Below are 27,801 nucleotides of genomic sequence, written 5' to 3'. Positions count from 1 at the left end.
TGAAGTTTTCCAAGCGTCGCTGAGCGCGCGAGGTCGTTTGTTAATGCCAGAAGCCCCGGACACCCACTGTCACGTGATCTGATCCTGGCGGCGGCACCCTCTGACCTCCCGGGGTGGGGTGAGAGGTCACGCCGCCATTTCACCAGGCGGGGAGTTAAGTGCGGGGAGTGAGTATCCCTCCTCCTCTCTATCCGCTGCAAGGAGATGTCCTCCTTCTCGGAAAGCGCGTTGGAGAAGAAACTCGCCGAGTTGAGCAACTCGCAGCAGAGCGTGCAAACCCTGTCGCTCTGGCTGATCCACCATCGGAAGCACGCCGGTATTATCGTGCATGTCTGGCACCGAGAACTGAAAATAGGTGAGCGGGTCTCCGGTCACAGTAACCCCGCCTCTCCGCCCTCCTTCCTCGCTATCAGTGCAGCTAGTAAAGTTGGTGTACGGATCTGACAAAGTAAGCTCCCACAGTTAGAACAACATTACCTGTTTCTGTGGGAATTGGGAGAGAAGCAAACTTTTATGAATGCTGGGCATCTGTAAAGTGAGCAAGTGAGTAGGTGCCTTACAACGGTCAGGCAGCATCAGTGAGGGAGAACGCAATTAATGCTTTAGATGAGTGATCAGAAGGGGTTGTAGGGAGAAATTGAGGTGTTCAGGTCATTCGAGTGACTTTATTTCTGCTTTTACATATTGCAGAGGCATATTTTACTTACTGCTTACATGAAATAATGTGATACACACCGCCTGTGATGTTCTCTCAGTCATATTGTGGATTGTCAGTTATGATTTCGTAGTAAATCGCTGTAGAAAAAACTTGACTCCATAATTTTCTGACTTCTTGGAAAAAGTAGATTGATGTGTATTAAAGTGCTGATATTTGTATTTGATAGTAAACTGTTAAAACATTTATTCCTGGATTTGTAGTCAAGCTACAATAGGAGTCAATTTCAGAAATGTTTGTATGGTTGTCTAATGTACTCTTATATCTTATAGTCCAATTATTATTTTAATGCTGCCAGTGTTAGTCCAGTGTTATTCTACAACATTTATGTGAAGTTGAATATTTTTCAAACTGTTGGAAATAAGTAATATTTTAATAACCAAACTGCAAGAATATCAATACATTGTATTACTTGTGATAGTTTGCTTTATCTTATAGTTTTTTTTTCTGCTTGTGATTGATTTTTCAATTTGACTTTTTACTTTTATTGTTTGGTAGTCAATTTATTTTGGTCTTGTCTTTCTATTCAAATGTATGAAATTGATGTTTTGCATTCAAAAGATAAGGAGATAGAAAGTGATATTTGTGGAGGATGGGAGTAGGCTAGAGAGCAAATTATGCAGAATAACATCTTGGATTTCTATCTATTCTATTTGACTACGATCAGCTGGTCTTTGTAACTTATTGCTCTGTGCTAAAACTAAGCACTATTCTGATTTTGAATTACAATGTCTATTTAAAATAGATATAGTTCCAGCATTTCTATTAATGGACTGGCACAATTGTTTTAAATTTGCTGGCAGTTGTTAAAACAGATTTAAGGACACAAACTACTTAAGATCGAATTGTATCTCAGCTCATATACTGTGTGATCAAAACTTTTTAATATCTGCAAAGTTTATTTTCAGGCATGCTTTCTCAGTCAAGTATTTTGGGCTTCTGACAAAATATCACCATATTAAAGAATAATAAACGTGAGGCTGTTACCTACAGAATCAACTGACAAAGGATACCATTAATTGTGGATTCAGATACTATCAATAATAGTTGCTGCCTTAAGTGGGTTGACTACAATTTGGAACAAATCTAAATTTTTAAATGATTGAAACTGAAGTAAGTTGACAAGATGAATGTGAAGTTGATGTTTCCTCTCGTGGAATAATTTAGAACTTGGGTGTCATTGTTTTAAATTAATGAGTAGACGAGAGAATTTTTTTAATTCTCCGAGACTCATGTTTAGAACCCTCCCTCTTCCTAAAAGTGCCTTGACTGAATAGTGTTTGAGTGTTTTTAAGGCATGTTATCTTTGACCAGCAAGGTTACCATAGGTAAACAGGAATTGGGTTACAATCAGATCTGCTAAGATTTTATTAAATGGTGGGGCAGGCTTTAAGAACACGGTCATCTTGTATTCTAAATTTGTGTGTATATATATATATATATATATGTATGTAAAACAAAATACGGTAAGTTACTAGAAGTACAGTTATGCTACCTTCAATGATTGTGTTATCACTGATGGTGATTTTGTTAAACCACATCTAGCTAAACCGAGCAGGAAACTGACGTTCATTTATCTGGCTAATGATGTCATTCAGAACAGTAAGAGAAAAGGTCCTGAATTCACCAAGGCCTTTGAAGGAGTTCTTGTGGATGCATTTTCACATGTTGCCAGGTATGTTTTTTTTTAACCTAAACCTAAAAGAATTGATGTCATTGGGTCATTGAGTGTATTCCTTGCTACTGATCAAAGTTAGAAAGGTGCATCTGGAGTACAAGCCCATCCAATGACATACAGCATATCAACTTCCACAGACTAGACTTTGTTAGGATTGGATCTACTTCCTCGGGCAGGGCTTTGTATGGGTCTGCTGTAAATAACCAAGGCAGTAAGGACTTTTCAGTGCTTCTTTCAGAAAAAAGTAGTGTGGCATTTTGAGTGCAGTTCATGATCAAAAGCACTGATGTCTGATATATATTTATTTGTTGTGTTACTGTTTCAACACGAGATTCTACAGATGCTTGAAATCCTGAGTAACACACAAAATGCTGGAGGAACGCAGCACCTATGGAAAGGAATAGGCAGTTTCTGGTGGAAGTCCTTCATCCATCCTGATGAATGAGAGGAATAAGCTGGACTGTATTCCTCTCCATAGATACTGCCTGACCTGCTGAGTTCCTCCAGCATTTTTTCTGTTATTGTTTTGTATTATGTCTAACATGGTGTAGGGCAGACAGTCTTATTTAATTTTTTGTATTTTCATCAGAAGAATGGTTTTCTGAAGGGATAAACATACTAAACCTATCTTTGCAAAAATAGTTATATTCATTATGGGCTTTATTATATCCTGCTAATTTCTCTACACTAAGTATCTTTTAATGCTGAACTACTTTATCAAGTACCACAATATTGTCACATTCTTCAAAATGATGTTGTTACTGGTGTTTTTGTTGATCAATCTTTCTTCTCCCAGAGAATCTGAACAGAGCTGTAAGAAGCAAATGGAACGAGTCCTGAACATATGGCAAGAAAGAATTGTGTACGATGTTGATTTTATTCAGCAGCTTAAGTTGACCGTGGATGAGTCCAGCAGTCCAGTTTCAGTAGGTATGCACATAATAAACTGAAATCCAACCTTGTGGTAACTTTGCATGCTATAATCTCAATCATATCTTTGCATCACAGGTACTTGGTTGCAATAAACTATTTAAAAAAAAAAGTTCACTGGCATTGCTTTGAGCTGACACCTTGAGGCCCTCCATTGGTTGATGTCAACCATAGCTGTTGTGCCCTAGCTGTTTACAAGTAATGCAAGCCAGGGCAGAATGATAAGGAGCACAAGCTCTTGCCTGTGCAGCAGGCTCCCCCTCTGTTTGCAGCTAATGAATTCAAAGAGATGGCAGGGACCCATACGGTTTGGTATCAGCAGTGTCACAGGAGTTACCAGTGGGTGTTCAACTCAACGTAGGACTGCCTTAGCGGCTCCAGCTCCAGATTTTCCCTCGGGGTTTATTCCCAGAGCTTCCCCACGAATGGGTATAGCCACAAGGCCGCATAGGTTTGAGATCAGAGTTTTCCTTTTCCTTCTAGATGAGCCGCAAAACACAGGTGATTAGCCCCATCTGCTCAAAGCAACTGATTTTAAGGCGTCAGTTACCGGCCTTTGCCCATTCTCCTGTCAGTAGAAATGGTTCTGCCATGCTTAGAAGCTAATCATGTGTGAAGGCCAGGAGCTGGATTTAGTTGTCAGAGGAAATTTAAGACGCATGCTGTTGGGGCATTTAATCAGTAGCAGGTATCAAATTCAGTGTATTCATTATTGCAAAGTTTGAGACTACTGGAGGGTCAGCTATTCCAGTAGTCTCAAACTTTGCCTCCACGTATGTGGCTTTGTGGTTAGCAAGTAACGGTCTGAATGTGTTTTCACTTTTAAAAGGATGTGTATCCTTTTAAAAGGAAAATGTGGAGTCAAATCATAAGAGGTATCTTAAATGGTAGAGTCACAATGGAATTGGAAAATTTCTAGAACATAGCTCATAACTCTGTGCCGTAGAAGGAATGGCACAGTTTATACCTTGCATACAGAAAAGTTGTCTGCACTGATTTCATTAAAGATAATTGAGCCAAGATGAAATGTTTACCAAAGTAAGGAAAATACCTTATGCAGTATTGTGGTAACGAAGAATGAATAGGGATGGATCCTCTTGCACAGCACACAAATTTAATCATGTAAATTGAATTCAGATCAAATTGGACATTAGTTACTGGTATGGTCTTGGTTTGCACACAAGTGGATTTGAGCAATTGTAAGGAAGGGAGAATAGTAATGGATTCTTTTGACAGTTGGTTTTGAACAGTAAGTAGGTTGATGTCAGCAACATTTGCACCTTTGTGTAAGTTAGGCAATTACCGAAACAGTGTGATACAGTAGTTACAATTGCTTTACTGCACCAGTGATCATTGCTTGCAGTTAGATTCCCATTTATACATTCTCCCCTACTGCATGGGTTTCGACCAAGTACTCTGGTTTCCTCCCACATTCCAAATATGTACAGTTGTGCACATGTTATATTGGCTCTGTAAGTAGGCATAAATACACTGTGTTTTAATGTACATTTGACAAATGAAGTTAATTGTTATTTTTTTAAAAAAATATCTTTGTTATGAGCCACAGGAAATAATGGTGAAGCTGTAAGAAATTTTGGGTGAATATTACAAAGCTCTCCAACATTGACTTTGGGAACTAAAAGCACAATCAAACGGCTCTTGCTTTAGAAATATTAGTTTTTGAGATGTATCATTAAAGTATGGTGAAAACATATTTTAAACATCAGTTTATTCTGCCCTTCTCTGGTTGTCACAAATTTTAATTAAGTTATACTTGAAGTTAAGACTGGGTAGAGCCAATAAAACTGCATACTGCTTGACAAGTTATTCATTGTATCCTTTGAAAATCACAGATACAGGTAGTTACCAGGTAAGGCTGGGAAAAAAAAACACTGAATTAATCACTGATGTATTGTAAATAAGCATTTGAAAGAATTTGTAGGTGAATTTTTATCCTAGTGGTTCATAGTAACATTAAGCTATAAAGAGAAAGGTAATAGGAAGATTGAATTGATACTGTATTAACAAGACAATAAATGAAGTAGGTTTTAAAGTTCCTGCTACAAGGGAGGAGAAATGTTCTTGTTAAAGCATTTGGCTTTAATTGTTTCACAAATGTTTAGTTGTTTTCTTGAATCCCCTTTGAAAACTATTAAAGCTTAAAAAATATTTACAGCTAATGAGATTTGAGACTATTTTGGGGAAAAGAATCAAGAAAATGGTGTTCAGCAAAAGTGAGCTAAAATTTGACAGTAAAATTTAATCATAGTTTTGATGTGTTCTTTAGAATTATTTTGATACAACAAAGGTGTTAATCTTCAGCAGTAAGATAAGATATTTTTCATAGAAATGTTACAGGATTTTGTACTAAAGGTGAATAACAAATATTACATGTGACACTTGCACTTTTAGGGAAGTATCTTGGCCATGTAATATCACTGCCCTGTTAGATTTCTTTTTGGAGGAATTAAAACACATCATAATAATTGCAAACGTAGCTGAGCTAGGTAGTGTATTTGCTTTCTCTGCTTGCCTCCCATATCAGATGATTATTTCACTGAATTCATCACTTTAACGTTATTGGTTAATATTAAAATATGCGTGTAGCCAATTGTCTCTTTTTGCAGACCTTCAATAGTGGCCTTTTTTTTGTGACAGGAAAAGTGTGTGTGTGTGTACGTACCCATAATTTGTGAGTCAGATCTATGATAACTCAAAGCAAAATATATAGGAGGATCTCTAAGCATCTAATTTAGATATTCAGTTTGTTGTTTTTAGTTTCCTCTTGACAAATTACAGCAAGGAGTTTGGGAAAACCTGTGAAGAGACAATACAGAAATTAGTAAATTGTAACAGTAGTGCTTGCTATAATTTAAACACCACCAGTACTTTTAAAAATATGGAAAATCTGCCACAGATTTTCCATGTGCCAAAATGTTCAATGTCATTCAGTATCAGATAAATGTAGTCTTCAGTTTATCATGTGGTCCATTCCTGAAAACTGTTCATAACCTGAATTATTTGTATGTTGACAATGGGAGAGCAAGTAGGTTTGGGAAGAGTGGAAATGTCATTTGGCATCACTGACTCAGTGAGTCTGTTCATCGTTCAAAGACTGGGAATAAAGGGAGCCTTTTCTGGTTGATTGCCAGTGACTAATGATGCACAGGGGTCTGTGTTGAGTCTGATTCTTTTCTGTTCTATGTCAATGATTTGGATGATGGAATTGGTGGCTGTGTTGCAAAGTATGCAAATGATATGAAGATTGGTGGAGGAGCAGGTTATTTGTGAGGAAATGGAGAAGCTACAGAAGGACGGGTTAAGAGAATGGGCAAAGAAATGGCAGATGGAATACAGTGTCAGGAAGTGTATGGTCATGCACTTTGGTAGAGGAAATGAAATGAAAGGGTTAACTTTTCTAAATGGAGAGAAAATCCAAAATAAATCGAAGCACAAAGGGACTCAGGAGTCCTTCTGCAGGATTCCCTGAGTCTGGTGAGGAAGGCAAATGCCATGTTAGGGTTAATTTCAAGAGGACTATAAAAACAAGGATGTAATGTTGAGACTTTATAAAGCACTGATGAGGTCTCACTTGGAGTATTGTGAGATATTTTGGGCTCCTTATTTTAGGATGTGATGAAACTGGAGAGGGTTCAAAGGAGGTTCATGAAAATGATTGCAGGATTGAATGGCTTGTCACATGAAGAGCGTTTAATGGCTCTGGGCCTGTATTCGCTGGAATTCAGAAGAATGAGCCCTTTTAAATGGTGAAAGGCCTTGGTAGAATGGATGTGGAGAGGATGTTTCCTATGATGGGAGTCTTAAGGTCAGAGGACAGAGCCTCAGTATAGAGAGCTGTCCTTTCAGAAAGCTGAGGCAGTATTTCTTTGTCCAGAATGTGGTGAATCTGTGGAATTCTTTGCCACAGGCAGGTGTGAAGACCAAGTCTTTATATGTGTGTATATATGTAAGGCAGATGGGTTCTTGATTGATCCGGGCATGAAGGGATATGGAAAAAAGGCAGAACACTAGAGCTGAGAGGAAAATTGGATCAGCCATGATGAAATGGTGTTGCAGATTTTATGGGTCAAATGACCTAATTCTGCTTCTATGTCTTGTGTACTAGTGCATATATTTGAAAACAAGATTAAAGTGAATCATGTATAAAGTGAATCATGTAAAACAAATAGTTTTGAAGTACATTCGACTTCAAATATTTTTGCTGTAATAAAAATTTGTACATAAATTTTCTGGCCAGGAGATGTAATTTATAAGCAGTAATTATAGTTTTGTACACTAAAGGTTCCTACAACATTCAATAATGTATAACTGTCTGGCCTTTTATGATGAATTTATTAATGATTAAACTTCAACTTGGAGCACTACTTTCTGAAAATTGAGCTGGAGAACACTGCAGAACTCTGGAAGAAAAAGTCACTGACAATAACAATTATTATGCTTAGTTCAGACATTCAGTTTTGCTGTCAACACAATTTTACAGTTCAGGTCACTTAGTATAAACTCCAGATGAATTGCCCAAGCTGTAATTAGAGTTCCAATTTATTTTGAAAACAAAGGAATTGGAGCTAGGATTCACTTAGGAGCTAGGTCTCAATATCACCAAGACCAAGGAGATGGTGGTGGACTTTAGGAGATCTAGGCCTCATATGGAGCCAGTGATCATTAATGGAGAATGTGTGGAGCAGGTTAAGACCTACAAGTATCTGGGAGTACAGTTAGACGAGAAGCTAGACTGGACTGCCAACACAGATGCCTTGTGCAGGAAGGCACAGAGTCGACTGTACTTCCTTAGAAGGTTGGCGTCATTCAATGTCTGTAGTGAGATGCTGAAGATGTTCTATAGGTCAGTTGTGGAGAGCGCCCTCTTCTTTGTGGTGGCGTGTTGGGGAGGAAGCATTAAGAAGAGGGACGCCTCACGTCTTAATAAGCTGGTAAGGAAGGCGGGCTCTGTCGTGGGCAAAGTGCTGGAGAGTTTAACATCGGTAGCTGAGCGAAGGGCGCTGAGTAGGCTACGGTCAATTATGGAAAACTCTGAACATCCTCTACATAGCACCATCCAGAGACAGAGAAGCAGTTTCAGCGACAGGTTACTATCGATGCAATGCTCCTCAGACAGGATGAAGAGATCAATACTCCCCAATGCCATTAGGCTTTACAATTCAACCGCCAGGACTTAAGAACTTTTTAAAAGCTATTATTAATGCTTTTTGAGATAGTGATTTAGATGCATATCATATTTTTTACTGAGTTAAGTATTGTATGTAATTAGTTTTGCTACAACAAGTGTATGGGACATTGGAAAAAAAAAAGTTGAATTTCCCCATGGGGATGAATAAAGTATCTATCTATCTATCTATCTATCTTAGGATGTTAACCATTAATGCAAAAAAAAAATCACAATTTTAGCGATTAAAATAGGGAATTGTATACGGTACAATTGTATAACCAGAAAGAATGTCTCATCCTAAGTTATGTTCCGCACTGATTCTTTTCTTCTGCTTTGGATGTTGTGGAATGCAAATTTTGTTTTCTCTGTCTTATCAGGTGGGAAATCCTCAGACCTTTGTCTGTGATTCAGGGTTAATTATTTATGTCAAAATTGTGGGATCTAACATTTAAAACCATATTTTTAATCTGTAACAATAATAATTCAGTGGAATTGGGGAAAATTTTTGGAGAGGGAACAGAGAGAAAGACTATTATAGCCTTTGTTAAGGCTATAATCAAAAATGATCAGTTTTACTTTTCCATTCTTCCCACTACACAGAAGCATTTCTACCACTTGATCTTTTTAGTACTTGTTCAGAGTTTTGAAATTTGAAACTATTGACTAGGCTAAATGTAATGAAATTTAGTCATATTTCTCAATAAATATACACAGCCATATTGAGCCATAAATTGCACTTGTATTGATGTGAAATTTATCAAATACTTCACAGCTGGTGGTAATTTAAAATTCTTTTATAGTCTGCTTTCAGCTTTTTTGACTGGGAATCTGGCAATTAATTCTAAACAGAATTGGCCAACATACATTGCTTATGTCAAAGTATTCTGGTTGTATGGAATACTTAAATTCCTGGTATCAAAATATTACTTAATGACAACTGCTAGGAATGCTGAATACCATTACATCTCTTTTTTTTCCCCCTATATTTCTTAAACCAATAGATGTTGGTTTTCATTTGTGTCTTCCGCGAGAGCTGTTCATTGGGTAAAATGCCCAAGAGCATTTTAACTCCACAATCATTAATCGGCTTCACATAAGTAGTAATGCCTTGTGGCTGTTATCTGTCTTCTGCAAGTCTGAATCAGAATCAGCTTTATTGTCACTAACATATGTCATGAAGTTTGTAATTTTGTGGCAGCTGTACAGTGCAAGAAAAAATATACAGTGCAAAAGCAAAACAGTAGTGTTTTTGGGCCTGTGGGCAGCTCAGAAATCTGGCAGAGGGGATGAGCTGTTCATAAAACATTGAGTGTGGGTCTTCAGACTCCTGTAACTCGTGATGGTAATAATCAGAAAAGGACATGTCCCAGATGTTAATAGTCCTTCATGACAAATGCTGCCTTATTGAGGCACCACCTTTTAAAGATTTCTTGGATGTTGGGGAGGATTATGCCTGTAATGGGAGTTGGCTGAATCTGCACCCCTCTGCATTCTCTTTCGATCTTGTGTATTGGAGCCTCCGGAGTAGGTAGTGATGTAACTAGTCAGAGTGCTCTCTAGGATATATCAGTAGAAATTTGTTTGTCTTTGGTGACATGCCAAATCTCCTCAAACTCCTATAAAGTATAGGCACTCTCTTCATGACTGCATTGACGTGTGAGCCCAGGAACTTGAAGCTGCTCACTCTTTCCATGGCTGACCCCTCAATGAAGACTTGAGTGTTTTCCACAGTCCTAAAGTCTGAGTGTTCCTGAAGCCAACAGTCAAGTCTTTAGTCTTGCTGATGTTGAGTTCAAGGTTGCTGTTGTGACACTAATCAGCTAACTCGCATCTGTGTGCCTCATTGCCATCTGAGATTTTGCCAACAGTAGTAAGATCATTGGTGAAGTTATGGCATTTGAGCTGTGTTTAGTGACATTATGAATGTAAGTAGTGGAACAGTGGCACTGACTGCTCTCTTGATGACCATATCAATGATGCAGTAGCAGAGGGCGATACCGAGCTCGGAGTTTGAAATTTGTTGATTAGTACTGAGGGGATGATGGTATGTTTTACGTAAAGTTGGTTATGACCATGTGGAAACTAATAGGTGTGGCTCAGGAGATTAGAACTTGGTTCACAAGATCACAAGACAAAGGAGCAGAAGTAGGCCATTCGGCCCATCAAGTCTGCTCCGCCACTCCACCATGAGCTAAACTATTCTCCCGTCTAGTTCCAATTCCAGCTTTTTTCCCATATCCCTTGATACCCTGACTAATTAGATACCTGTCAATCTCCTCCTTAAAAACCCTCAATGATTGGGCCTCCACAGCTGTATGTGGCAACGAATTCCATAAATCCACGACCCTCTAGCTAAAAAAATTTCTCCTCATCTCTGTTTTAAATGGGTACCCTCTAATTCTAAGACTGTGACCTCTTGTCCTGGACTCGCCCACCAAGGGAAACAGCCTTTCCACATCTACTCTGTCCAACCCTTTCAACATTTGAAATGTTTCTATGAGATCCTCTCTCATTCTTCTATACTGTAATGAATACAATCCAAGAGCTGACAAACGCTCCTCATATGTTAGTCCCTGCATTCCAGGAATCATCCTCGTGGTTGGTGGTTAGGCTTGAGAAAGGTACATTTCACTTCATGTATTTTTGTAATTAAGCTTCATTACAATTTGTTAGCTGTGGTGAGAATCTGTAGAAATGCAAGAACCTAGATGTTATTGCAGGGGCTGTAAGAAGAAAATAGTTGTATTCATATGGCACCTTTCAAACTTATAGTCATGTAAAGGCCCTTCTGTTTATCAATTACTTTATAGTTAATATGAAGCTAACTAAAACAATGAAATTAGTTCAAGAAGGTATTGCAATGGCATTGAAATCAAGGGACATAAATACATTTGGGGTGACGCAAGTTCCTTCAGAGAAGGAAAATGCAGTAGTACCTCAGTTAATCTAGATGTACACAGTGGCCACTTTATTATGTACCTCTTGTACCTTATAAAGTGGCCACAGAGTGTATGTTCATGTTCTTCTGCTACTGTAGCCCATCACTCAAGATTTGGCATGCTATGCTTTCAGAGACGCTCTTCTGCACACCACTTGTAGCACTTGGTTATTTGAGTTACTGTTACCTTCCTGTAAGTTTGAAGCATCAAACTAACGGAGATGGGAGTAGACTCTCACATGGTGGATTGGATAGTGGACTACTTGACAGATAGACCTCAGTATGTGCGGTTCGGAGACTGTAGGTCTGACACGGTGGTCAGCAGCACAGGAGCGTCGCAGGGGACCGTGCTCTCTCCGGTCCTGTTCACCCTGTACACATCAGACTTCCAATATAACTCGGAGTCCTGCCGTGTGCAGAAGTCCGCTGATGACACGGCCATAGTGGGGTGTGTCAGGAATGGACAGGAGGAAGAGTATAGGAAACTGATACAGGACTTTGTGATATGGTGCAACTCAAACTACCTGCGTCTCAATATCACCAAGACCAAGGAGATGGTGGTGGACTTTAGGAGATCTAGGCCTCATATGGAGCCAGTGATCATTAATGGAGAATGTGTGGAGCAGGTTAAGACCTACAAGTATCTGGGAGTACAGTTAGACGAGAAGCTAGACTGGACTGCCAACACAGATGCCTTGTGCAGGAAGGCACAGAGTCGACTGTACTTCCTTAGAAGGTTGGCGTCATTCAATGTTTGTAGTGAGATGCTGAAGATGTTCTGTAGGTCAGTTGTGGAGAGCGCCCTCCTTGTGGTGGCGTGTTGGGGAGGCAGCATTAAGAAGAGGGACGCCTCACGTCTTAATAAGCTGGTAAGGAAGGCGGGCGCTGTCGTGGGCAAAGTACTGGAGAGTATAACATCAGTAGCAGAGCGAAGGGCGCTGAGTAGGCTACGGTCAATTATGGAAAACCCTGAACATCCTCTACATAGCACCATCCAGAGACAAAGAAGCAGTTTCAGCGACAGGTTGCTATCGATGCAATGCTCCTCAGACAGGATGAAGAGATCAATACTCCCCAATGCCATTCGGCTTTACAATTCAACCGCCAGGAGTAAGATATGTTAAAGTGCCGGGGTTAGGACTCAATGTATTTAAGTAAACTACATAAGAACTTTTTAAAAGCTATTATTAATGCTTTTTGAGAGGGTGATTTTAGATGCATATCATATTTTTACTGAGTTAAGTATTGTTTGTAATTAGTTTTGCTACAATAAGTGTATGGGACATTGGAAAAAATGTTGAATTTCCCCATAGGGATGAATAAAGTATCTATCTATCTATCTATCTATCTGATCTCCCTCATTAACAAGAAGTTTTCACCCACAGAACCACTGTTTACTGGATGTTTGGTTATTTTGTTTTTCACAGCATTCTCTGTAAACACTAGAGACTTATAACCATATAACAATCACAGCACGGAAACAGGCCATTCCGGCCCTCCTAGTCTGTGCCGAACTCTTAATCTCACCTAGTCCCACCTACCCGCACACAGCCCATAACCCTCCACTCCTTTCCTGTCCATATACCTATCCAAGTTTACCTTAAATGACACAACTGAACTGGCCTCTACTACTTCTACAGGAAGCTCATTCCACACAGCTATCACTCTCTGAGTAAAGAAATACCCCCTCGTGTTTCCCTTAAACTTTTGCCCCCTAACTCTCAGATCATGTCCTCTCGTTTGAATCTCCCCTACTCTCAATGGAAACAGCCTATTCACGTCAACTCTATCTATCCCTCTCAACATTTTAAATACCTCGATCAAATCCCCCCTCAACCTTCTACGCTCCAATGAATAGAGACCTAACTTGTTCAACCTTTCTCTGTAACTTAAGTGCTGAAACCCAGGTAACATCCTAGTAAATCGTCTCTGCACTCTCTCTAATTTATTGATATCTTTCCTATAATTCGGTGACCAGAACTGTACACAATATTCCAAATTTGGCCTTACCAATGCCTTGTACAATTTTAACATTACATCCCAACTTCTGTACTCACTTGTGCGTGAAAATCCCAGTAGATCAGCAGTTTCTGCGTTACTCGAAACATTTCGCCTTGCACCAATCATCATTCTACAGTCAAAGTCACTTAGATAGATTTCTTCCCCATTCGTATGTTTGGGTCTGAACATCAGTTGAACCTCTGGATGTTGTCTGCATGCTTTTATGCATTGAGTTGCTGCCACATGATTGGCTGATTAGATATTTACATTAATTTGCATTATTCACATATCAAAAGCGAGCTGACCAATACAATGACCAATTACAAAAACATGACAAATTTGAGGAAAATATTGCCAATACTGGAAAAGGAAAGAATATTGTAAGTGTAATGGAGAGGTAGTGTCTTGAGCTAAAATTATAAGCACCCTGTTCAGGGTAGGTGGGCTGGGGTTAAACATAATGAAAAGACTGCACCAGTCTATCATGACCTCAACCATTATGGCGTTTTTACCAAGCATCTTCATATCATTCTTTCATGTATTTATTAGAATTGTCAATATGTCACATACAGTGCTTTTCACTGGGCATTTGTGAGCTTCATTTCAGTTTGACAGTTGCATGAACTCCTATGGATTGGGAAGCACAACACTGAAAAGAAATTGGAGCATAAGATATAGGAACAGAATTAGGCCATTCGGTCTATTGAGTCTGCTCTGCCATTTGATCATGACTGATCCATTTCCCTCTTAAGCCCATTCTTCTGCCTTCTCCCCGTAACTCTTCACGCACTGACAAATCAAGAACCTGACCTGTCAACCTTTGCCTTGCATATACCCAATGACCTGGCCTCAAAGCTGCATATGGCAACAAATTCTACAGATGCACCACCTGGCTAAAGAAATTCCTCCTAACTCTGTTCTAAATGGAAGTCCCTCTATTCTGAGTCTAAGCCCTCTGGTCCTAGGTTTCCCTACTATATTCACTGTCTAGGCCTTTTTCAAATTCTGATATGTTTCAATGAGATCCCCCCCTCATTCTTCTAAATTCTAGTGAGTAAAAGCCCAGAGCCATCAACCACTCCTCATATAATAAGCCATTCATTCCTAGAGTCATTCTTGTGAACCTCTGAACCTTCTCCAATGTCAACAAATCCTTTCTTGAATAAGGAGCGAAAACGGCTCTCAACACTCTGTGAGGCCTCACTGGGCCTTGTAAAGCCTCAGCATTACATCCTGGCTTTTACACTTGGCCTCTTAAAATGATGGCTAGCATCGCATTTGCTTTACTCACCACAGACTCAACCTGCAGAAGGACTCCCAAGTTCCTTTGCACCTTAAATTTTTGAATTTTCTCCCAATTTTGAAAATAGTTTATGCTTTTATTTCTCCTCCCGTGCATACCTACACTTCCCAACACTATTCTATTTGCCACTTCTTTGCCCATTCTCCTATTCTGTCAAAGTCCTTCTACAGCCTCCCTGCTTCTTCAACACTACCTGCACCTCTACCTGTTTTCATATTGTCCACAAACTAGGCCATAAAACCATCAATTCCATCATCTAAATGATTCACATATAATGTAAAAAGAAGTGTTCCAACACTGGCTCCTGCAGAACACCACTAGACACCAGCAGCCAATCAAAAAAGGCTTCCTTTGTTCTCACTATTTCCCTTTTGCCAATCAGCCAATGCTCTATCCATGCTAGTCTTTTTCCTATAATACCATGGGCTCTTGTTAGGCTGTCTCATGTACAGCACCTTTTCAAAGGCCTTCAGAAAATGCAAATACACAACATGCACCGATTCTTCTTTGTCTATCCTGTTTGTTATTTAGTCGAAGAATTGTAACAGATTTGTCAGGCAAATTTTTTCCCTTGAGGAAGCCACGCTGACTTTGGTCTATTTTATCCTGTGCCTCCAAGTATCCCAAAACAACATCCTTAATTATCGACTTCCAACATTTTCTCAACCACTGATGTCGGGCTAACTGGCCTTTGATTTCTTTTCTCCAGCCGTCTTCCCTTCTTGAAGAGCGGAGTGACAATTAGGAGCTATCAGGTCACCAGGAGGGTTCCTTTCCTGGAACTCCTTGCAGGCCAGAAGAAATGGGGTGCTCCCTTGGATGTTTTCACTTTTTCTTTTGCCCCATTTCACTCGTGTTCTTTCCGCACTCACTCTTACTTTGATCATAGAATTCCCTAGAATAGCTCTTCTTGTGATTGCTGCTCATCTGTCATTTCCATACTTCAACCTTTTCCCAAATGCCTCAGCTGCTGTCTCGTATAGTTGTTTGTCAGCTGGTCTGGTTGTCATTCTGTCAAGATGAGAAACAAGAAACTAAAGTAAGAAGTGATTGACCATCTTAAATGGCCTTGCTGGGTTCCTCTGCCGTTTTCTGTCATCTCATAAATGGTACACAACAGTTTGCAGATTATTTGTTTTGCCACTGCTGTTTGTGCAACAGGTGTTCACCAGTATCCAACTAATCAAATTGTGCCATGGGAATTTTTTTCCATACTACTGTAATGTATTATCCAAACCACTGCACCTCTGACAAAATATAATTATTACTGTATTGACTTGTCACCCAATATATTGCAAAAGCTAAAAGAAATATTCCACACTCCCTTTTTTGTATGCTGCTTGGATTTGCAGCATCTGCAGATTTTCTCTTGTTTTCTCACTTCCAAATCTAGCTGGGCCTTAACAGTAAGTTATTAACTAACATTTCCAGAAATAACTGCTTTCCCAAAATTTCTGTAATTACAAATCGCACAATTTGAGTTGAACTATAAGTAGGGAATATTTTTTTGCATTCCAATTTTTTTGACAACACACTTTATTACTGTTATACCACCATCAAGAATGCTTACCATGCTTTGGGAAATCCGATCACCTAGCTGTACTTGTACTCCGGAATTGTAGGCGGAGACTAAAGACTCCAGTAGCAGTGGTGAGGACCAAGAAAAGGAGGCAGAGGAGTACTTATAGCACTGCTTTAAGTCAGTGGATTGGACAGTCTTCAAGGAGTCCTCTTCAAATCTGCATGAATATGCTACAATTTGTCACTGACTTCAAGACCTGTGTGGCTGAGTATTGTCTTTTGACATACGCAAACCAAAAGCCATGGTTGAATCATGAGACTTGAGGGCTAGGTCTATGGCATTCAAGACCAGTGATTCAGAACCAAACAAGAAGTCTGGGTACAACCTACAGAACGCTGCTTTAAGAGCCAAAAAAAACCCAATTTTGATTGATGTTAGAGATGGAATCAGATGTATATCAGCTCTGGCAGGGTTTGCATACCATTACTTCCTACAATCTAACATTATGAATGCCTGTGATGCTTCACTCCCTGATAAGGTCAATCCCTTTCAAAGTGTACATAAAAGGCAGAGTAAAACTACACCTGTGCAAATTCTTGCAGCATCCAGTGACCTTGTGATCTCTGTCTCGGAGGCAACATCAGAACATTGCAAGGAGTCGGGCCCTGACGTTGTATTTGGTAGGGCTCTGAAAACCTGTGCCAACCAACAGGATTGTTCAATGACATCTTCAATCTCACTGCTGTTGTCAGTGATTTCCACCTGCTTCAAAAGGGCAAGAATCATGCCGGCACCCAAGAGCAGGGTGCACTGTCTCAACTGTCCAGTTATACTCACATTTACTGTGATTAAGTGCTTTGAGAGGTTGTTTATGGTCAAAATCTGTTGCTGTCGAAGCAAGGACCTGGACCCACTGCAATTTGCTTGTCATCACAACAGGTCTATATAGCTGATGCAATCTCTCTGGTTCTTCACTTGGCCTTGCATCATCAGGACAATTGCAATATCTATGTCAGGCTGCTGTTTATTGATTACAACTCAGCATTCAACACAATCATACCCTCAGTTCTAATCAACAAACTCTAAAACCTAGGCCTTTGTACCTCCCTCTGCAACTGGATTCTTGACTTCCTCACTGGACATCATTGTGTGCATCAGAAATGTCATCTCCTCCTTGCTGGCAGTCAACACTGGCGCATCTCAAGGATGCCTGCTTAGCCCACTGCTTTACTCTCTACAGCCATGACATCTGTAACTTTGAGCGGGATGGGTCAGCTGGTAGTATCGTGATAACAGCCTTGCACTCAATGTCAGTAAGGCCAAGGAATTGACTGCGGACTTCAGGAAGGGGAAGTTGAGGGAGCACACACCAGACCTTATCGAAGAATCAGCAGTGAAAAGGGTGAGCAGTTCCAAGTTCCTGCTTGTCAACATCTCTGAAGGTCTTTCCTGGGCCCAGCATACTGATGAAATTACAAAGAAGGTATGAAAGTGGCTAAAGTTCATTAGGACTTTGAGGAGACTTGGTATGTCATCAAATACACTCACAAATTTCTTTAGATGTACTGTGGAGAGCATTCTAATTGGTTGCATCACCATCTGATATGGAGGAGCCACTGCACGGGATTGGAAAAAGTTGTAAACTCAGCCAGCTCCATCATGGGGACTGGCCTCCCCAGCATAGAGAGCATCTTCAACTAACATGGTTATGAACAATATTGCTAACATGGTTAGAGCATTGGGTGATTGATGGGAGGCAGTGAGTGAGAATGAAAGGATACTTGTCTGGTTGGCTGCCAATGACCAGTGGTGTTCCGCAGGGGTCAGTGTTGGTCCCTTTTTATGCTGTATATCTATTATTTAGATGATGGAATAGATGGCTTTGTTGCCAAGTTTGCAGATGATTTGAACATTGATGGAAGGGCAGGTACTGAGGAAATTGGTAGGCTGCAGAAGGACTTGGACAGGAGAATGGGCAAGAAAGTGAAAAATAAAATTGTGCTGGAAAATGTATAGTCATTCATTTTGTTAAGAGAAGTAAATGTGAGGACTATTTTGTAAACAGAGAAAATCCAAAACTGTGATGCAAAGGAACTTGAGGGTCCTAGTACAGAACACCCTAAAGGTTAACTTCTAGGATGAGTTGGTGGTGAGGAAGGCAAATGCAATGTTACCATTCATTTCTAGAATACAAGAGCAGGGATGTGATGCTGAAGCTTTATAAGGCACTGGTGAGGCCACATCTTGAGTATTGTGAACAGTTTTGGGCTCCTCATTTAAGAAGAGATGTGCAGGCGTTGGAGAGGGTTCAAAGTCGGTTCACAGGGATGATTCGGGGAATGAAAGGGTTATCATATGGGGAGTGTTTGATGCCTCACTGTACTCACTGGAATTTGGAAGGATGAGGGGCATCTCATTGAAACCTTTCAAATGTTAAAATGCCTAGACAGAGTAGATGTGGAAAGGATGTTTCCCATGGTGTGGGAGTCTAGGAGAAGAGGGCATTGCTTCAGGATAGGAACGGCTGTGGGGAAATTTCTTTAGCCAGAGGGTGGTGACTGTGGAATTTGTTACCACAGGCAGCTGTGGAGGCCAGATTGTTGGGGGTATTTAAGGCAGAGATTGATAGGTTCTGGATTGGGCATGGCATCAAAGGTTACAGGCAGAAGGCTGGGGAAATGGGGTTGAGGAGGGGATAAAAGGATTAGACATGATTGAATGGCAGAGCAGACTCGATGGGTCAAATGGCCCAATTCTGCTTCTATATCGTATGGTTTCAAAAGGCAATGCCTCAGAAAGGTGGCATCCATCATTAGAGACTCCCATCACCAGTACATGCCATCTTCTCATTGCCATGCGCTTAACATTTCAGGAGAGCACTTACCCCTCTGCCATCAAATTTACGAATGGACAATGAACCCATGTACAGTACCTCACTATTTTTCTCTTTTTTGCTCATTTTGCACAATTTAATTTTTAAAATATATTTCTTACTATAATTTATCATTGTTATTTTATACAATAATAAAAACATTGCCAGTGATACTAATTTTGATTTTTTTTAACTTTTAGATGCTATCAAAACTTAATGGTCTGCATAATTTCACCTATTTTTTGTTACTTATGTGCTGTAATATTGTTTTGTTCCAGAAAACATCTACAAATAGCTCCACTTTAGCCAGATTTAAGCAAGTTACTATACTACTTTGGTTTAACTGTGTCTGCAGAACTATAACATCAAAAGCTCTTGTTTTCAAAGGTGAAGAGAAAAGAGCACTGAAACGCAGTTATCCAGTTGTTGAAGATGACGAAGATGACGATTATAGAGTCAACTATTCCCCAATTGACACTGGTGCAGGTCCAATGTTGGTATGTTTTTGAAGCCAAAGAGTCATCACATGTGATGCTAAAAAGTCCTGAAGACTTCAGTGTGTTTATTGTCTTTGCTACACAAGTGTAATTTAATTGTCAATGGATATCAATAGCCAGTAAAGTTGGGTATTACTATTGAGGACAAAAAGGTTATGTTGTAAGCATTTATTATAGATACGATGTCAGCCCTTCCCATGCTTGAAATATTAATTTTACCTCGTTTACCTGTCTAACTTGTGCTAGATAAACACAACAGTATATGTTCAGCATCTGCTTACGATTCTCTTCTATTAATTGTGAAACTTATTATTACTAGAATAAAAGTTCAATGTACTTATTGGCTAAATATCTAGTATCCACACTTGTATTTCAATATTTTCAAATTGCCCATACTGATGTGTGTAATTGCAATATTTCATCTGTATTTAAAGAAAACTTGAATCATTCATCCAGTTCAAATAGCTTCCTATGGGCTATCTATTTTTATAATGTCAAATTAATTTATATAATTATTTCAATAATATGTCACATTTAATTTTTCCTTAATTATACCTTCTGCATGTATAGTTGTGAACCCTTTGCAACTACCTGGTTTTCTGCATTAATTACTAATAAAATATGGTCTGATCTTCGAAGTTACAATAAAAGACAAACACAATCTGCCTAAACTAATAACACAAACAATTGTACTTTTTATGTCTTTATTGAACACATTGTTTAACCATTCATAGTCCAGGCTGGAAAAAGTATGTGAGCCCTTGTACTTAATAACTGGTGGAACCTCCTTTAACAACAATAACCTCCATCAAATGTTAGCTGTAGCTGCTGATCAGACTTGCACAACAGTGAGGGATTTTGAACCATTCCTCCAACTGTTTCAGTTCATCAATATTTCTGGGATACCTTGCATGAATGGCCCTCTTCAGGTCTTGTCACAGCATTTCAATTGGCCTAAGGCCCAGACTCTGACTTGCCATTCCAAAACATGAATTTTCTTCTTCTTAAACCATTCTGGTGATTTACTCTTGTCTTTCAAATCATTATCATGTTGCATCATCCATCTTCAATTAAGCTTCAGGTGATGGACTGCTACCCTGACATTCTCCTGTAAAATGCCTTGATACAGTTTTTAATACATTGCTCCCTCAGTGATTGCAAATTGTCCAGGCCCTGAGTCAGCAAAGCAGTCCCAAACCATGATGCTGCTCCACCATGCTTCACAGTTGGGATGAAGTTTTGGCACTGGTGTGCAATGCCCTTTTTCCTCCAAGCATTTTTGCATTTCTGCCAAAAAGTTCAACTTTTGTCTCATCTGTCCACAGAATATCATCCTAGAAGTGTTGTCGAACATCCAGGTGGTCTTTTGCAAACTTGAGACATGCAGCAATGTTTTGTTTTGGAGAGCAGTGGTGTCCTTCCATGAACAGCATTCTTGTTCATTAGGAGTTTGAAGAGATTTGGTATGTTAACAAAAAGACTCAAAAACTTCTATAGATGTACTGTGGAGAGTATTCTGACAGACTGCATCACTGTCTGGTATGGGGGAGGGGGCTACTGCACAGGACCAAGAAGCTGCAGAGGGTCGTAAATTTAGTCAGCTCCATCCTGTGTTGGGTACTGGCCTACAGAGTACCCAGGACATCTTCAAGGAGTGGTATCTCTGAAAGGCAGCATCCATTTATTAAGGACTTCCACCACCCAGGGCATGTCCTTGTCTCACTGTTACCGTCAGGTAGGAGGTACTGAGGCCTGAAGGCACACACTCAGCGATTCAGAAACAGCTTCTTCCCCTCTGCAATCCTATTCCTAAATGGACATTGAACCCGTGAGCACTACATCACTTTTTAAATGTATATTTATGTTTTGCCCAATTTTTAACCTATTAAATATACATATACTGTAATTGATTTTTCTTCTATATTATGCATTGCATTGAACTGCTGCTGTGAAGTTAACAAATTTCACAACACATGCAGGTGATAATAAACCTGATTCTGATTCTTGTTCAGTGTTTTTCTTGTAGTGGACACATGAACAGAGACTTCAAATTCTGGAGATTTCTGCATTCCTTTTGCTGTTGGCCTTGGGTTTTTTTTCACCTCCTCAGTATTGCACATTGTGCTGTTAGTGTGATATTTGCAAGAAACCCATGCCTATTGAGAATAGTAGCAGTGCTGAATTTTCTGCTATTGTAAGACAATTTCTCTTACAGATGAATACTTGGGACTTTAGAAATGTTTCTGCAGCATTTTCCATCTACAATTCTTCTAAGGTCCTCTGGAAGTAGTTCTGATTAAGGCATGGTGCATCAACAGATCTTTCTTGAAGAGTGGTCTCTGTCAGTAACCTGACTTTGTCTATTTATTTATTCGTTCATACACTTATTTGTTGAGACACAGCGTGGAGTAGGTCCTTTGGCCCCTTCAAGCTACACCACCCAGCAATCCCACAAATTTAATCCTAGCCTTACCACAGGACAATTTACAATGACCTATTAACCTATCAATCAGCCCATCTGTTGGACTGAGGGAGGAACCCCATGCGTTCATGGAGGAACGTACAAACTCCTTACGGGAACTCCTGGTGGGAAATGAAACTGGGTCACCCGTACTGTAGTGTTGTGCTAACCATTATGCCACCGTGCTTCCTAGGCAGAGCATCTCTGCAACCCATACTCCAATCTCATCTCACTGATTGAACACCTGACTCCAGATAGCTTTTTGTAGGAGGCATTACCCCAGAGGATCACTAACATTTTTTTAAAATGGTGTACTCAGTTCTGACAGGAAGAAGTATAATTATGTTATTAATTTAGGCAGATTGTGTATATCTATCGTGACAGATGAAGATCAGACCACAGTTTATGACTAATTAATGCGGAAACCAGGTAATTGCAAAGGGTTCACAAAGTTTTTCTTGCAACTGTAAATATTATTGTACATTCCATTAACTGTTCTTGTTTACACCAGCAAGTATATTCTTAATGTACTTTTTTTTTGTTTTTAAAAAAAAGACTGAAAATCTGATTAAAGCTTTGCAAGACTTGGAAAATGCAGCATCCGGTGATGCAACTGTTCGTCAGAAGATTGCATCATTACCTCAAGAAGTGCAAGATGTTTCACTCTTGGAGAACATTGCAGGTAATTAGTTTGCGATATAATTCATAGCTTGGTTTGGATGGTATGTCTTTAATAACCATTACGGTTAATTTATATCATTCATAAAATAAGCAACTTAGCCATTATGTCAGTGAGTAACATTGTTAGAAGTGTAAATTAAAATCAAACTGGAAATTCACATTTGTCATTGTCTGTCAGGTACAATTGGTAGGAGGAACCAGAATGTTAGCCTTAGTTTCTTTATGATTGCTTTTTATTGCCTAAATTTTACAATAACCATTACAGTATATAGATTAATAGTTCACTGGATCTTATGTAGTTGCCATTTTTAGGTTGAATGTAGGCGTATGAACTTTATCCTTATTTTTGACATGATAATTACGTAACTTAGCCTAGATTAACCACATTGGTTCTTTGCACACAATTTGAGAATATTGTGTTCTACTTAAACTGTTAATGTGGTATCACGCATTGTGTTGTCCACAATTCCAAGTAGTTTTATTTATTTCAGCAGCTGAAAACATTTGGCAGCAAAAAAATTGTTTTTTTTTTCCTGACTCTAAATCTGAAATTTGCTGCAGTGTTAATTTTACCTGTCTCTTACACTAGATAAAGCAGCTGCTGAAAGACTATCAAAAACAGTTGATGAAGCTTGTTTGCTGTTAGCTGAATACAATGGACGACTTGCAGCAGAACTGGATGACCGAAGGCAGCTGGCAAGAATGCTGACTGAATACATCAGTAGTCAGAAGGAGATCCTGGGAGAGAAAGAGAAAAAGCTAGCAGTGGGTACCTCCTTCTCTACAATATCAATCTTTGAACAATATTTCCTCACCTGCTTATCACCTCCACCTTGTGCTGCTCTTCCTTCCCTTTTCCTATGGTCCACTCTCCTCTCTTAGAAGATTCCTTCATCAGCTTTTATTTTCTCCACCTCTACCTTCCCCTTCACCTATCATATTTTAGCTTCCCCTACCCTCTCATCCCCCTTCTTTCCAGTCCTGATGAAGGTCTCAGCCTGAAATATTGACTGTTTATTAATTTCCATAGGTGTTGCCTGACCTGCTGAGTCCTCCAATATTTTGTATGTATTAGATCTGCAGAATCTCGTTTTTAAATATCAACCTGTTATATTAAAATCCAAAGGGTTAATCTGAGCTTTAAATAACCTGCTGCTCTTGTTCAAAACTGGAGATTTTTATGAACTACTGTTCAGCAATGTTGCCTCTTAAACAGGTAGCGTTTTTGTACTTGCCTGCAAATGTAATAGATCAATTCTTTTTTAGCCTTCATCCAAAAGATTGAAATGCTGATTCATTTCAATTGATAATATTTAACAGTCCAAACAGAATGTTTTTTACCTTTGGGTACAGGAGGTACCTAATGTCATGGCCACTGAGTGAATTTCTGTAGGTTCATGATCTTCTGCTGTTCCACTTCAGGGTTCAACATGTACATTCAGAGATGCTGTTCTGTTGGAACACATAATTATTTGACTTAATGTTGCCTTCCTGTCAGCTTGAACTTGCTTGGTCATTCTGACCTCTGGCTGGTTAGATATTTGCATTAATGAGCAGGTGTACCTAGTAAAGTGGCCACTGAGTAATTTTGGTTTGTTTGTTTTTTTTGCAGGAATACAAGCAGAAACTGGCCCAAGTAACACAAGTTCGGAAAGAGCTGAAATCTCATATCCAGAATTTGCCGGACCTATCGTTGCTTCCCAACGTTACTGGTGGTTTAGCACCATTGCCTTCTGCTGGTGACCTTTTCTCCAGCGACTGAACCTCTACCCATTTCTCAGGCGTCAAACCACAATACCTCCACTGTGTGACTTCTTGATGGTGTGGACTTAGAATAAATGATGGGAGTGAATCAGCAAGGCCAAACTTAGGCACAGCATCTGTGTGCAAACTTCATTAGAGCTGTAGTAACCCTAACATAATGGCTTACAACAGATTGAAGCATACAGAGGAAAATAAACACTATTCACCTGCAGGTTCCAAACACACTTCAGTCCTAGACCAGGGATGATGGGAGCTCGTAACCAGGATGGCAAGTGACACCTAATATGAATCAAATGAACAATGTTAGCTGTGCTCGTGAGTCCATTGTACAGAACATGCTGTTTTTCTCAGGCTGTAATATTCAGGAAGCAGGCAAATTGTTGGCAATGAAGGTAGTGCACTATTGCTGGCTGCTTGTATGCATTTCCTGTTTGACAGATTAATTGCAACTGAATTTGACATGATAAATATGCATTTCTCCAGGTTGACCAATCAACTTGCCCTTTTAAGCCAAATCTTTAAAAAAATTTTACATGTCTCTCCAAGAATAAGGAAACTTTAAACATGACTGTTACATATACTGGAATAAACAATTAGTAGTGTAGCTGGTCCTGGTGCCTTTTTGGCTTGTGGTGAAAAAATGTCTTAATAAAAGCTGTTCCTTCCAGTTTGTAGTAAGAGCACAAACCCTTTCCCAATTTAATCAAACAATGAAAGGAAATCCGAAAGAAAATGACCTTTTAATGTTGGAAGTGTCTCTTCCAGAATGGAACAAGAATTACTTTGGGGCTTCCAATCTGTCTGACAATACTGCTTTATCTTTGGTGCACTGTGACAGTGTTTGGACGTGAAGCAATTTGTCCAGCTGTGTGACTGCTATGTTTGGTTTTGTACTGTGGGCTCATAATTCAGCTTTTTTCTCTCTAAGAGCTATGTGGCCTACGGTAAAGTCTACTCTGTTTATAGCTCTCTATTGCATAACCATGTGTTAATGTTCCAGGTATTTGATGGTATGGAGCCAAATCAATATTGCCTGAATAGCTTTTCCTTTAAATCTAGCATTGTTTTAAACCATCCACCTGAATGAAATCATTTTAGTCATGCAAGCAAAAGACTACTTATTTCAAGTTTAAACATTTTTGAAGCTGCAGTTTAGAAGTATTGTGACTGAAGTTCAGCCTTTTACAGTGTAAAGGTACGAGGTGATTCGCCATTTTTACTTTCATTAACAATTCAATTATAAACATACTTTAGAAAAAAATCAGCTGAGAAGCAAATTAATTGAAACATTATTATCACAATGAATGTGCAAGCTTTTGAATGAATTCAGTGGTTAGAAACTTGTGTATTTCAAGACCCCCCCCCCCCCCCCACCATCCCTGCCATGGATTTCGAGAAAAGATTTTAAGTTTTTTTTAAAGAAAATGTTTCAGCAGCCATTGTAGTAAATTTTCTTTGGCATGTCCACTTCACATTGGTTTCTGTTGATGGTAGAGGTATTAAGAAGGAAAGTATGGTATTCGCTCTTTAGATGAGATTTGAAAAGCAGTTGTTTCTCAGTAGGTGAAGTATTAAAATGCTAATCTTTTGAGTTCCCCGTGGAAAATTGACGCATTATCATTGGGTTTACATGGTTTGGAAAGATTGATTTAACTGAATGGGGCCCTCCATTCTTCCCCCCCACCCCCAACAAGTACTCAGTCATAACTAATAGCCCTCTGACCACATGGAATTGGAATCATTGGTATCACAGGCATTTCTAACCAGCCATAGTGGGAAGTGCAGGTCATAGAGTAATCTGAATTAATTTGAGAAAGGAACAAAAGTTTTCTAATTTTGTATTTACACTTTGCCATACAGTTGGAACTGGCATATCACAGTGTCACAGAGTAATTCATTTATTTTAAAAAGACTGACTCAAGATTTGACTATCTAGTTAGTGTCAGTTGTTGGTTTTCTTTGATTGATACCTTTCTGTTATTTCTCTGCAATCTGTACAAGGGTCACCATTGCCTTTTCAAAGTGTATTCTTCAAAAATTACTAATTTCTATAACTAAAAAAATTAGCATTTGAAATTTGTTTCAAGAATTTATATACAAGTTTGTCTGCATCACACACGCATCCCATTATTTGGCACACCTATTAAATACGTACTTGAAAATTTTTCTTGGCAATGTTGAGGATACGTTCTTTGCAAGATATTTTTTTTTCTTTAGGAAGATCTGACAAAAGTATTTTCACAGTTTATTCTGGGCAGGCCTGTACTCCTGCTTTCATATTTGGGGAAAAACTGGCACTCTTACACAAAGTTTGAGCATCTTGGTGTTTGATTTCCATGTAAATATGCAATATTCTGAGGGGAATCAGATATTTTTCCTCCAGAAGCAAGTGTACTTTGTTGGGATCAACATCTTTTTGAACGGCTATTAGTGATTTCTGTTTCAAATAATGAGTCATAATGTAGATACAATGGACTACAACACAAAATGTAATGTTACCTTTAACACCCTTCAGAATATGCCTTGTCAAAGCCATGCATAGTTTTCCAAAATGGAGCGTTCTGGAATAAAAGATTATTTCTTTATTTTGTGGGAAATTTCTCCACTTTGAAAATGTCCAGAAACCTTTGAATGTATTTTAAGAAACCTTAATAAAACTAGTAATTTTGAATAGAACTCAAATTGCCAGCAAATGTATAATGGGTTAATTTTGAATATATAAAAAACATTTGGATAAATCATCATATTTTGAGGCATCTATTCTTAGATTGATTGGGAAAAACACATCCAGCCAGAATTAGTAAAAGTTGGAAGGTATTACTCTAGGTATAGTGGAATGTAGATATAATTCATAATGAGTTGTACACATTGGTTGTAAACAAGTAACAACCAATTTGTTTAAATGAAAGTTCTAGCAAGAAAACACAACTTGAATCAAAAATCTTTGTATACTGTGCAGCCATGATTTTTTTTAAAGTTTATTATGATTATTTTGCATAACCTGAGCATCTGAAAGCATAAAAGGACTTAATTTGACCAAAACTGAAATGCAACTTTTCTTGCAGATCCCATCTTTCCTACAACACCATATTAAATAGAAGTTGTGGATCAGCCCTTGCAATTCAACCTTTAGCTTGATTAACTGATCTGCCTGGGCTTCCATATTAAAGGAAAAAGAGATGGAATACTCCAATATGGTCATCTACAAATTTAAACTGCACCCTAAAATGTAACCTAGGCGATTAAAAGCT

The 27,801-nt window shown here is 39.0% G+C and overlaps 1 protein-coding gene and 1 long non-coding RNA gene across 5 annotated transcripts in view; one reads left to right on the top strand and one right to left on the bottom strand.

The window, feature by feature from the left end:
• The first annotated feature begins 94 nt into the window (after positions 1-94).
• Positions 95-27,226, top strand: rprd1b (regulation of nuclear pre-mRNA domain containing 1B). The gene is made up of 7 exons (XM_073061341.1): positions 95-355; positions 2,261-2,390; positions 3,190-3,323; positions 19,535-19,644; positions 22,661-22,787; positions 23,376-23,551; positions 24,399-27,226. The coding sequence occupies exons 1-7, from the start codon at positions 205-207 to the stop codon at positions 24,546-24,548; spliced, it is 978 nt and encodes a 325-aa protein (XP_072917442.1). The 5' UTR covers positions 95-204; the 3' UTR covers positions 24,549-27,226.
• LOC140735830 (uncharacterized) overlaps positions 5,533-27,801 on the bottom strand; it is a 132,712-nt gene continuing 110,443 nt past the window's right edge. For all 4 annotated transcript variants that reach the window (XR_012100819.1, XR_012100821.1, XR_012100820.1 and 1 more), the window contains 3 exons: positions 24,757-24,829; positions 24,128-24,238; positions 5,533-6,140 (listed from right to left, as the gene is read on the bottom strand). This is a non-coding gene — a long non-coding RNA (uncharacterized lncRNA). The remainder of the gene's footprint in view (positions 6,141-24,127; positions 24,239-24,756; positions 24,830-27,801) is intronic.

This window comes from Hemitrygon akajei, chromosome 11, assembly GCF_048418815.1.
Source record: "Hemitrygon akajei chromosome 11, sHemAka1.3, whole genome shotgun sequence".
NCBI lineage: Eukaryota > Metazoa > Chordata > Chondrichthyes > Myliobatiformes > Dasyatidae > Hemitrygon > Hemitrygon akajei.
The sequence above is the reverse complement of the archived record's forward strand: the minus strand, read 5'-3'. Positions and strand labels throughout refer to the sequence as shown.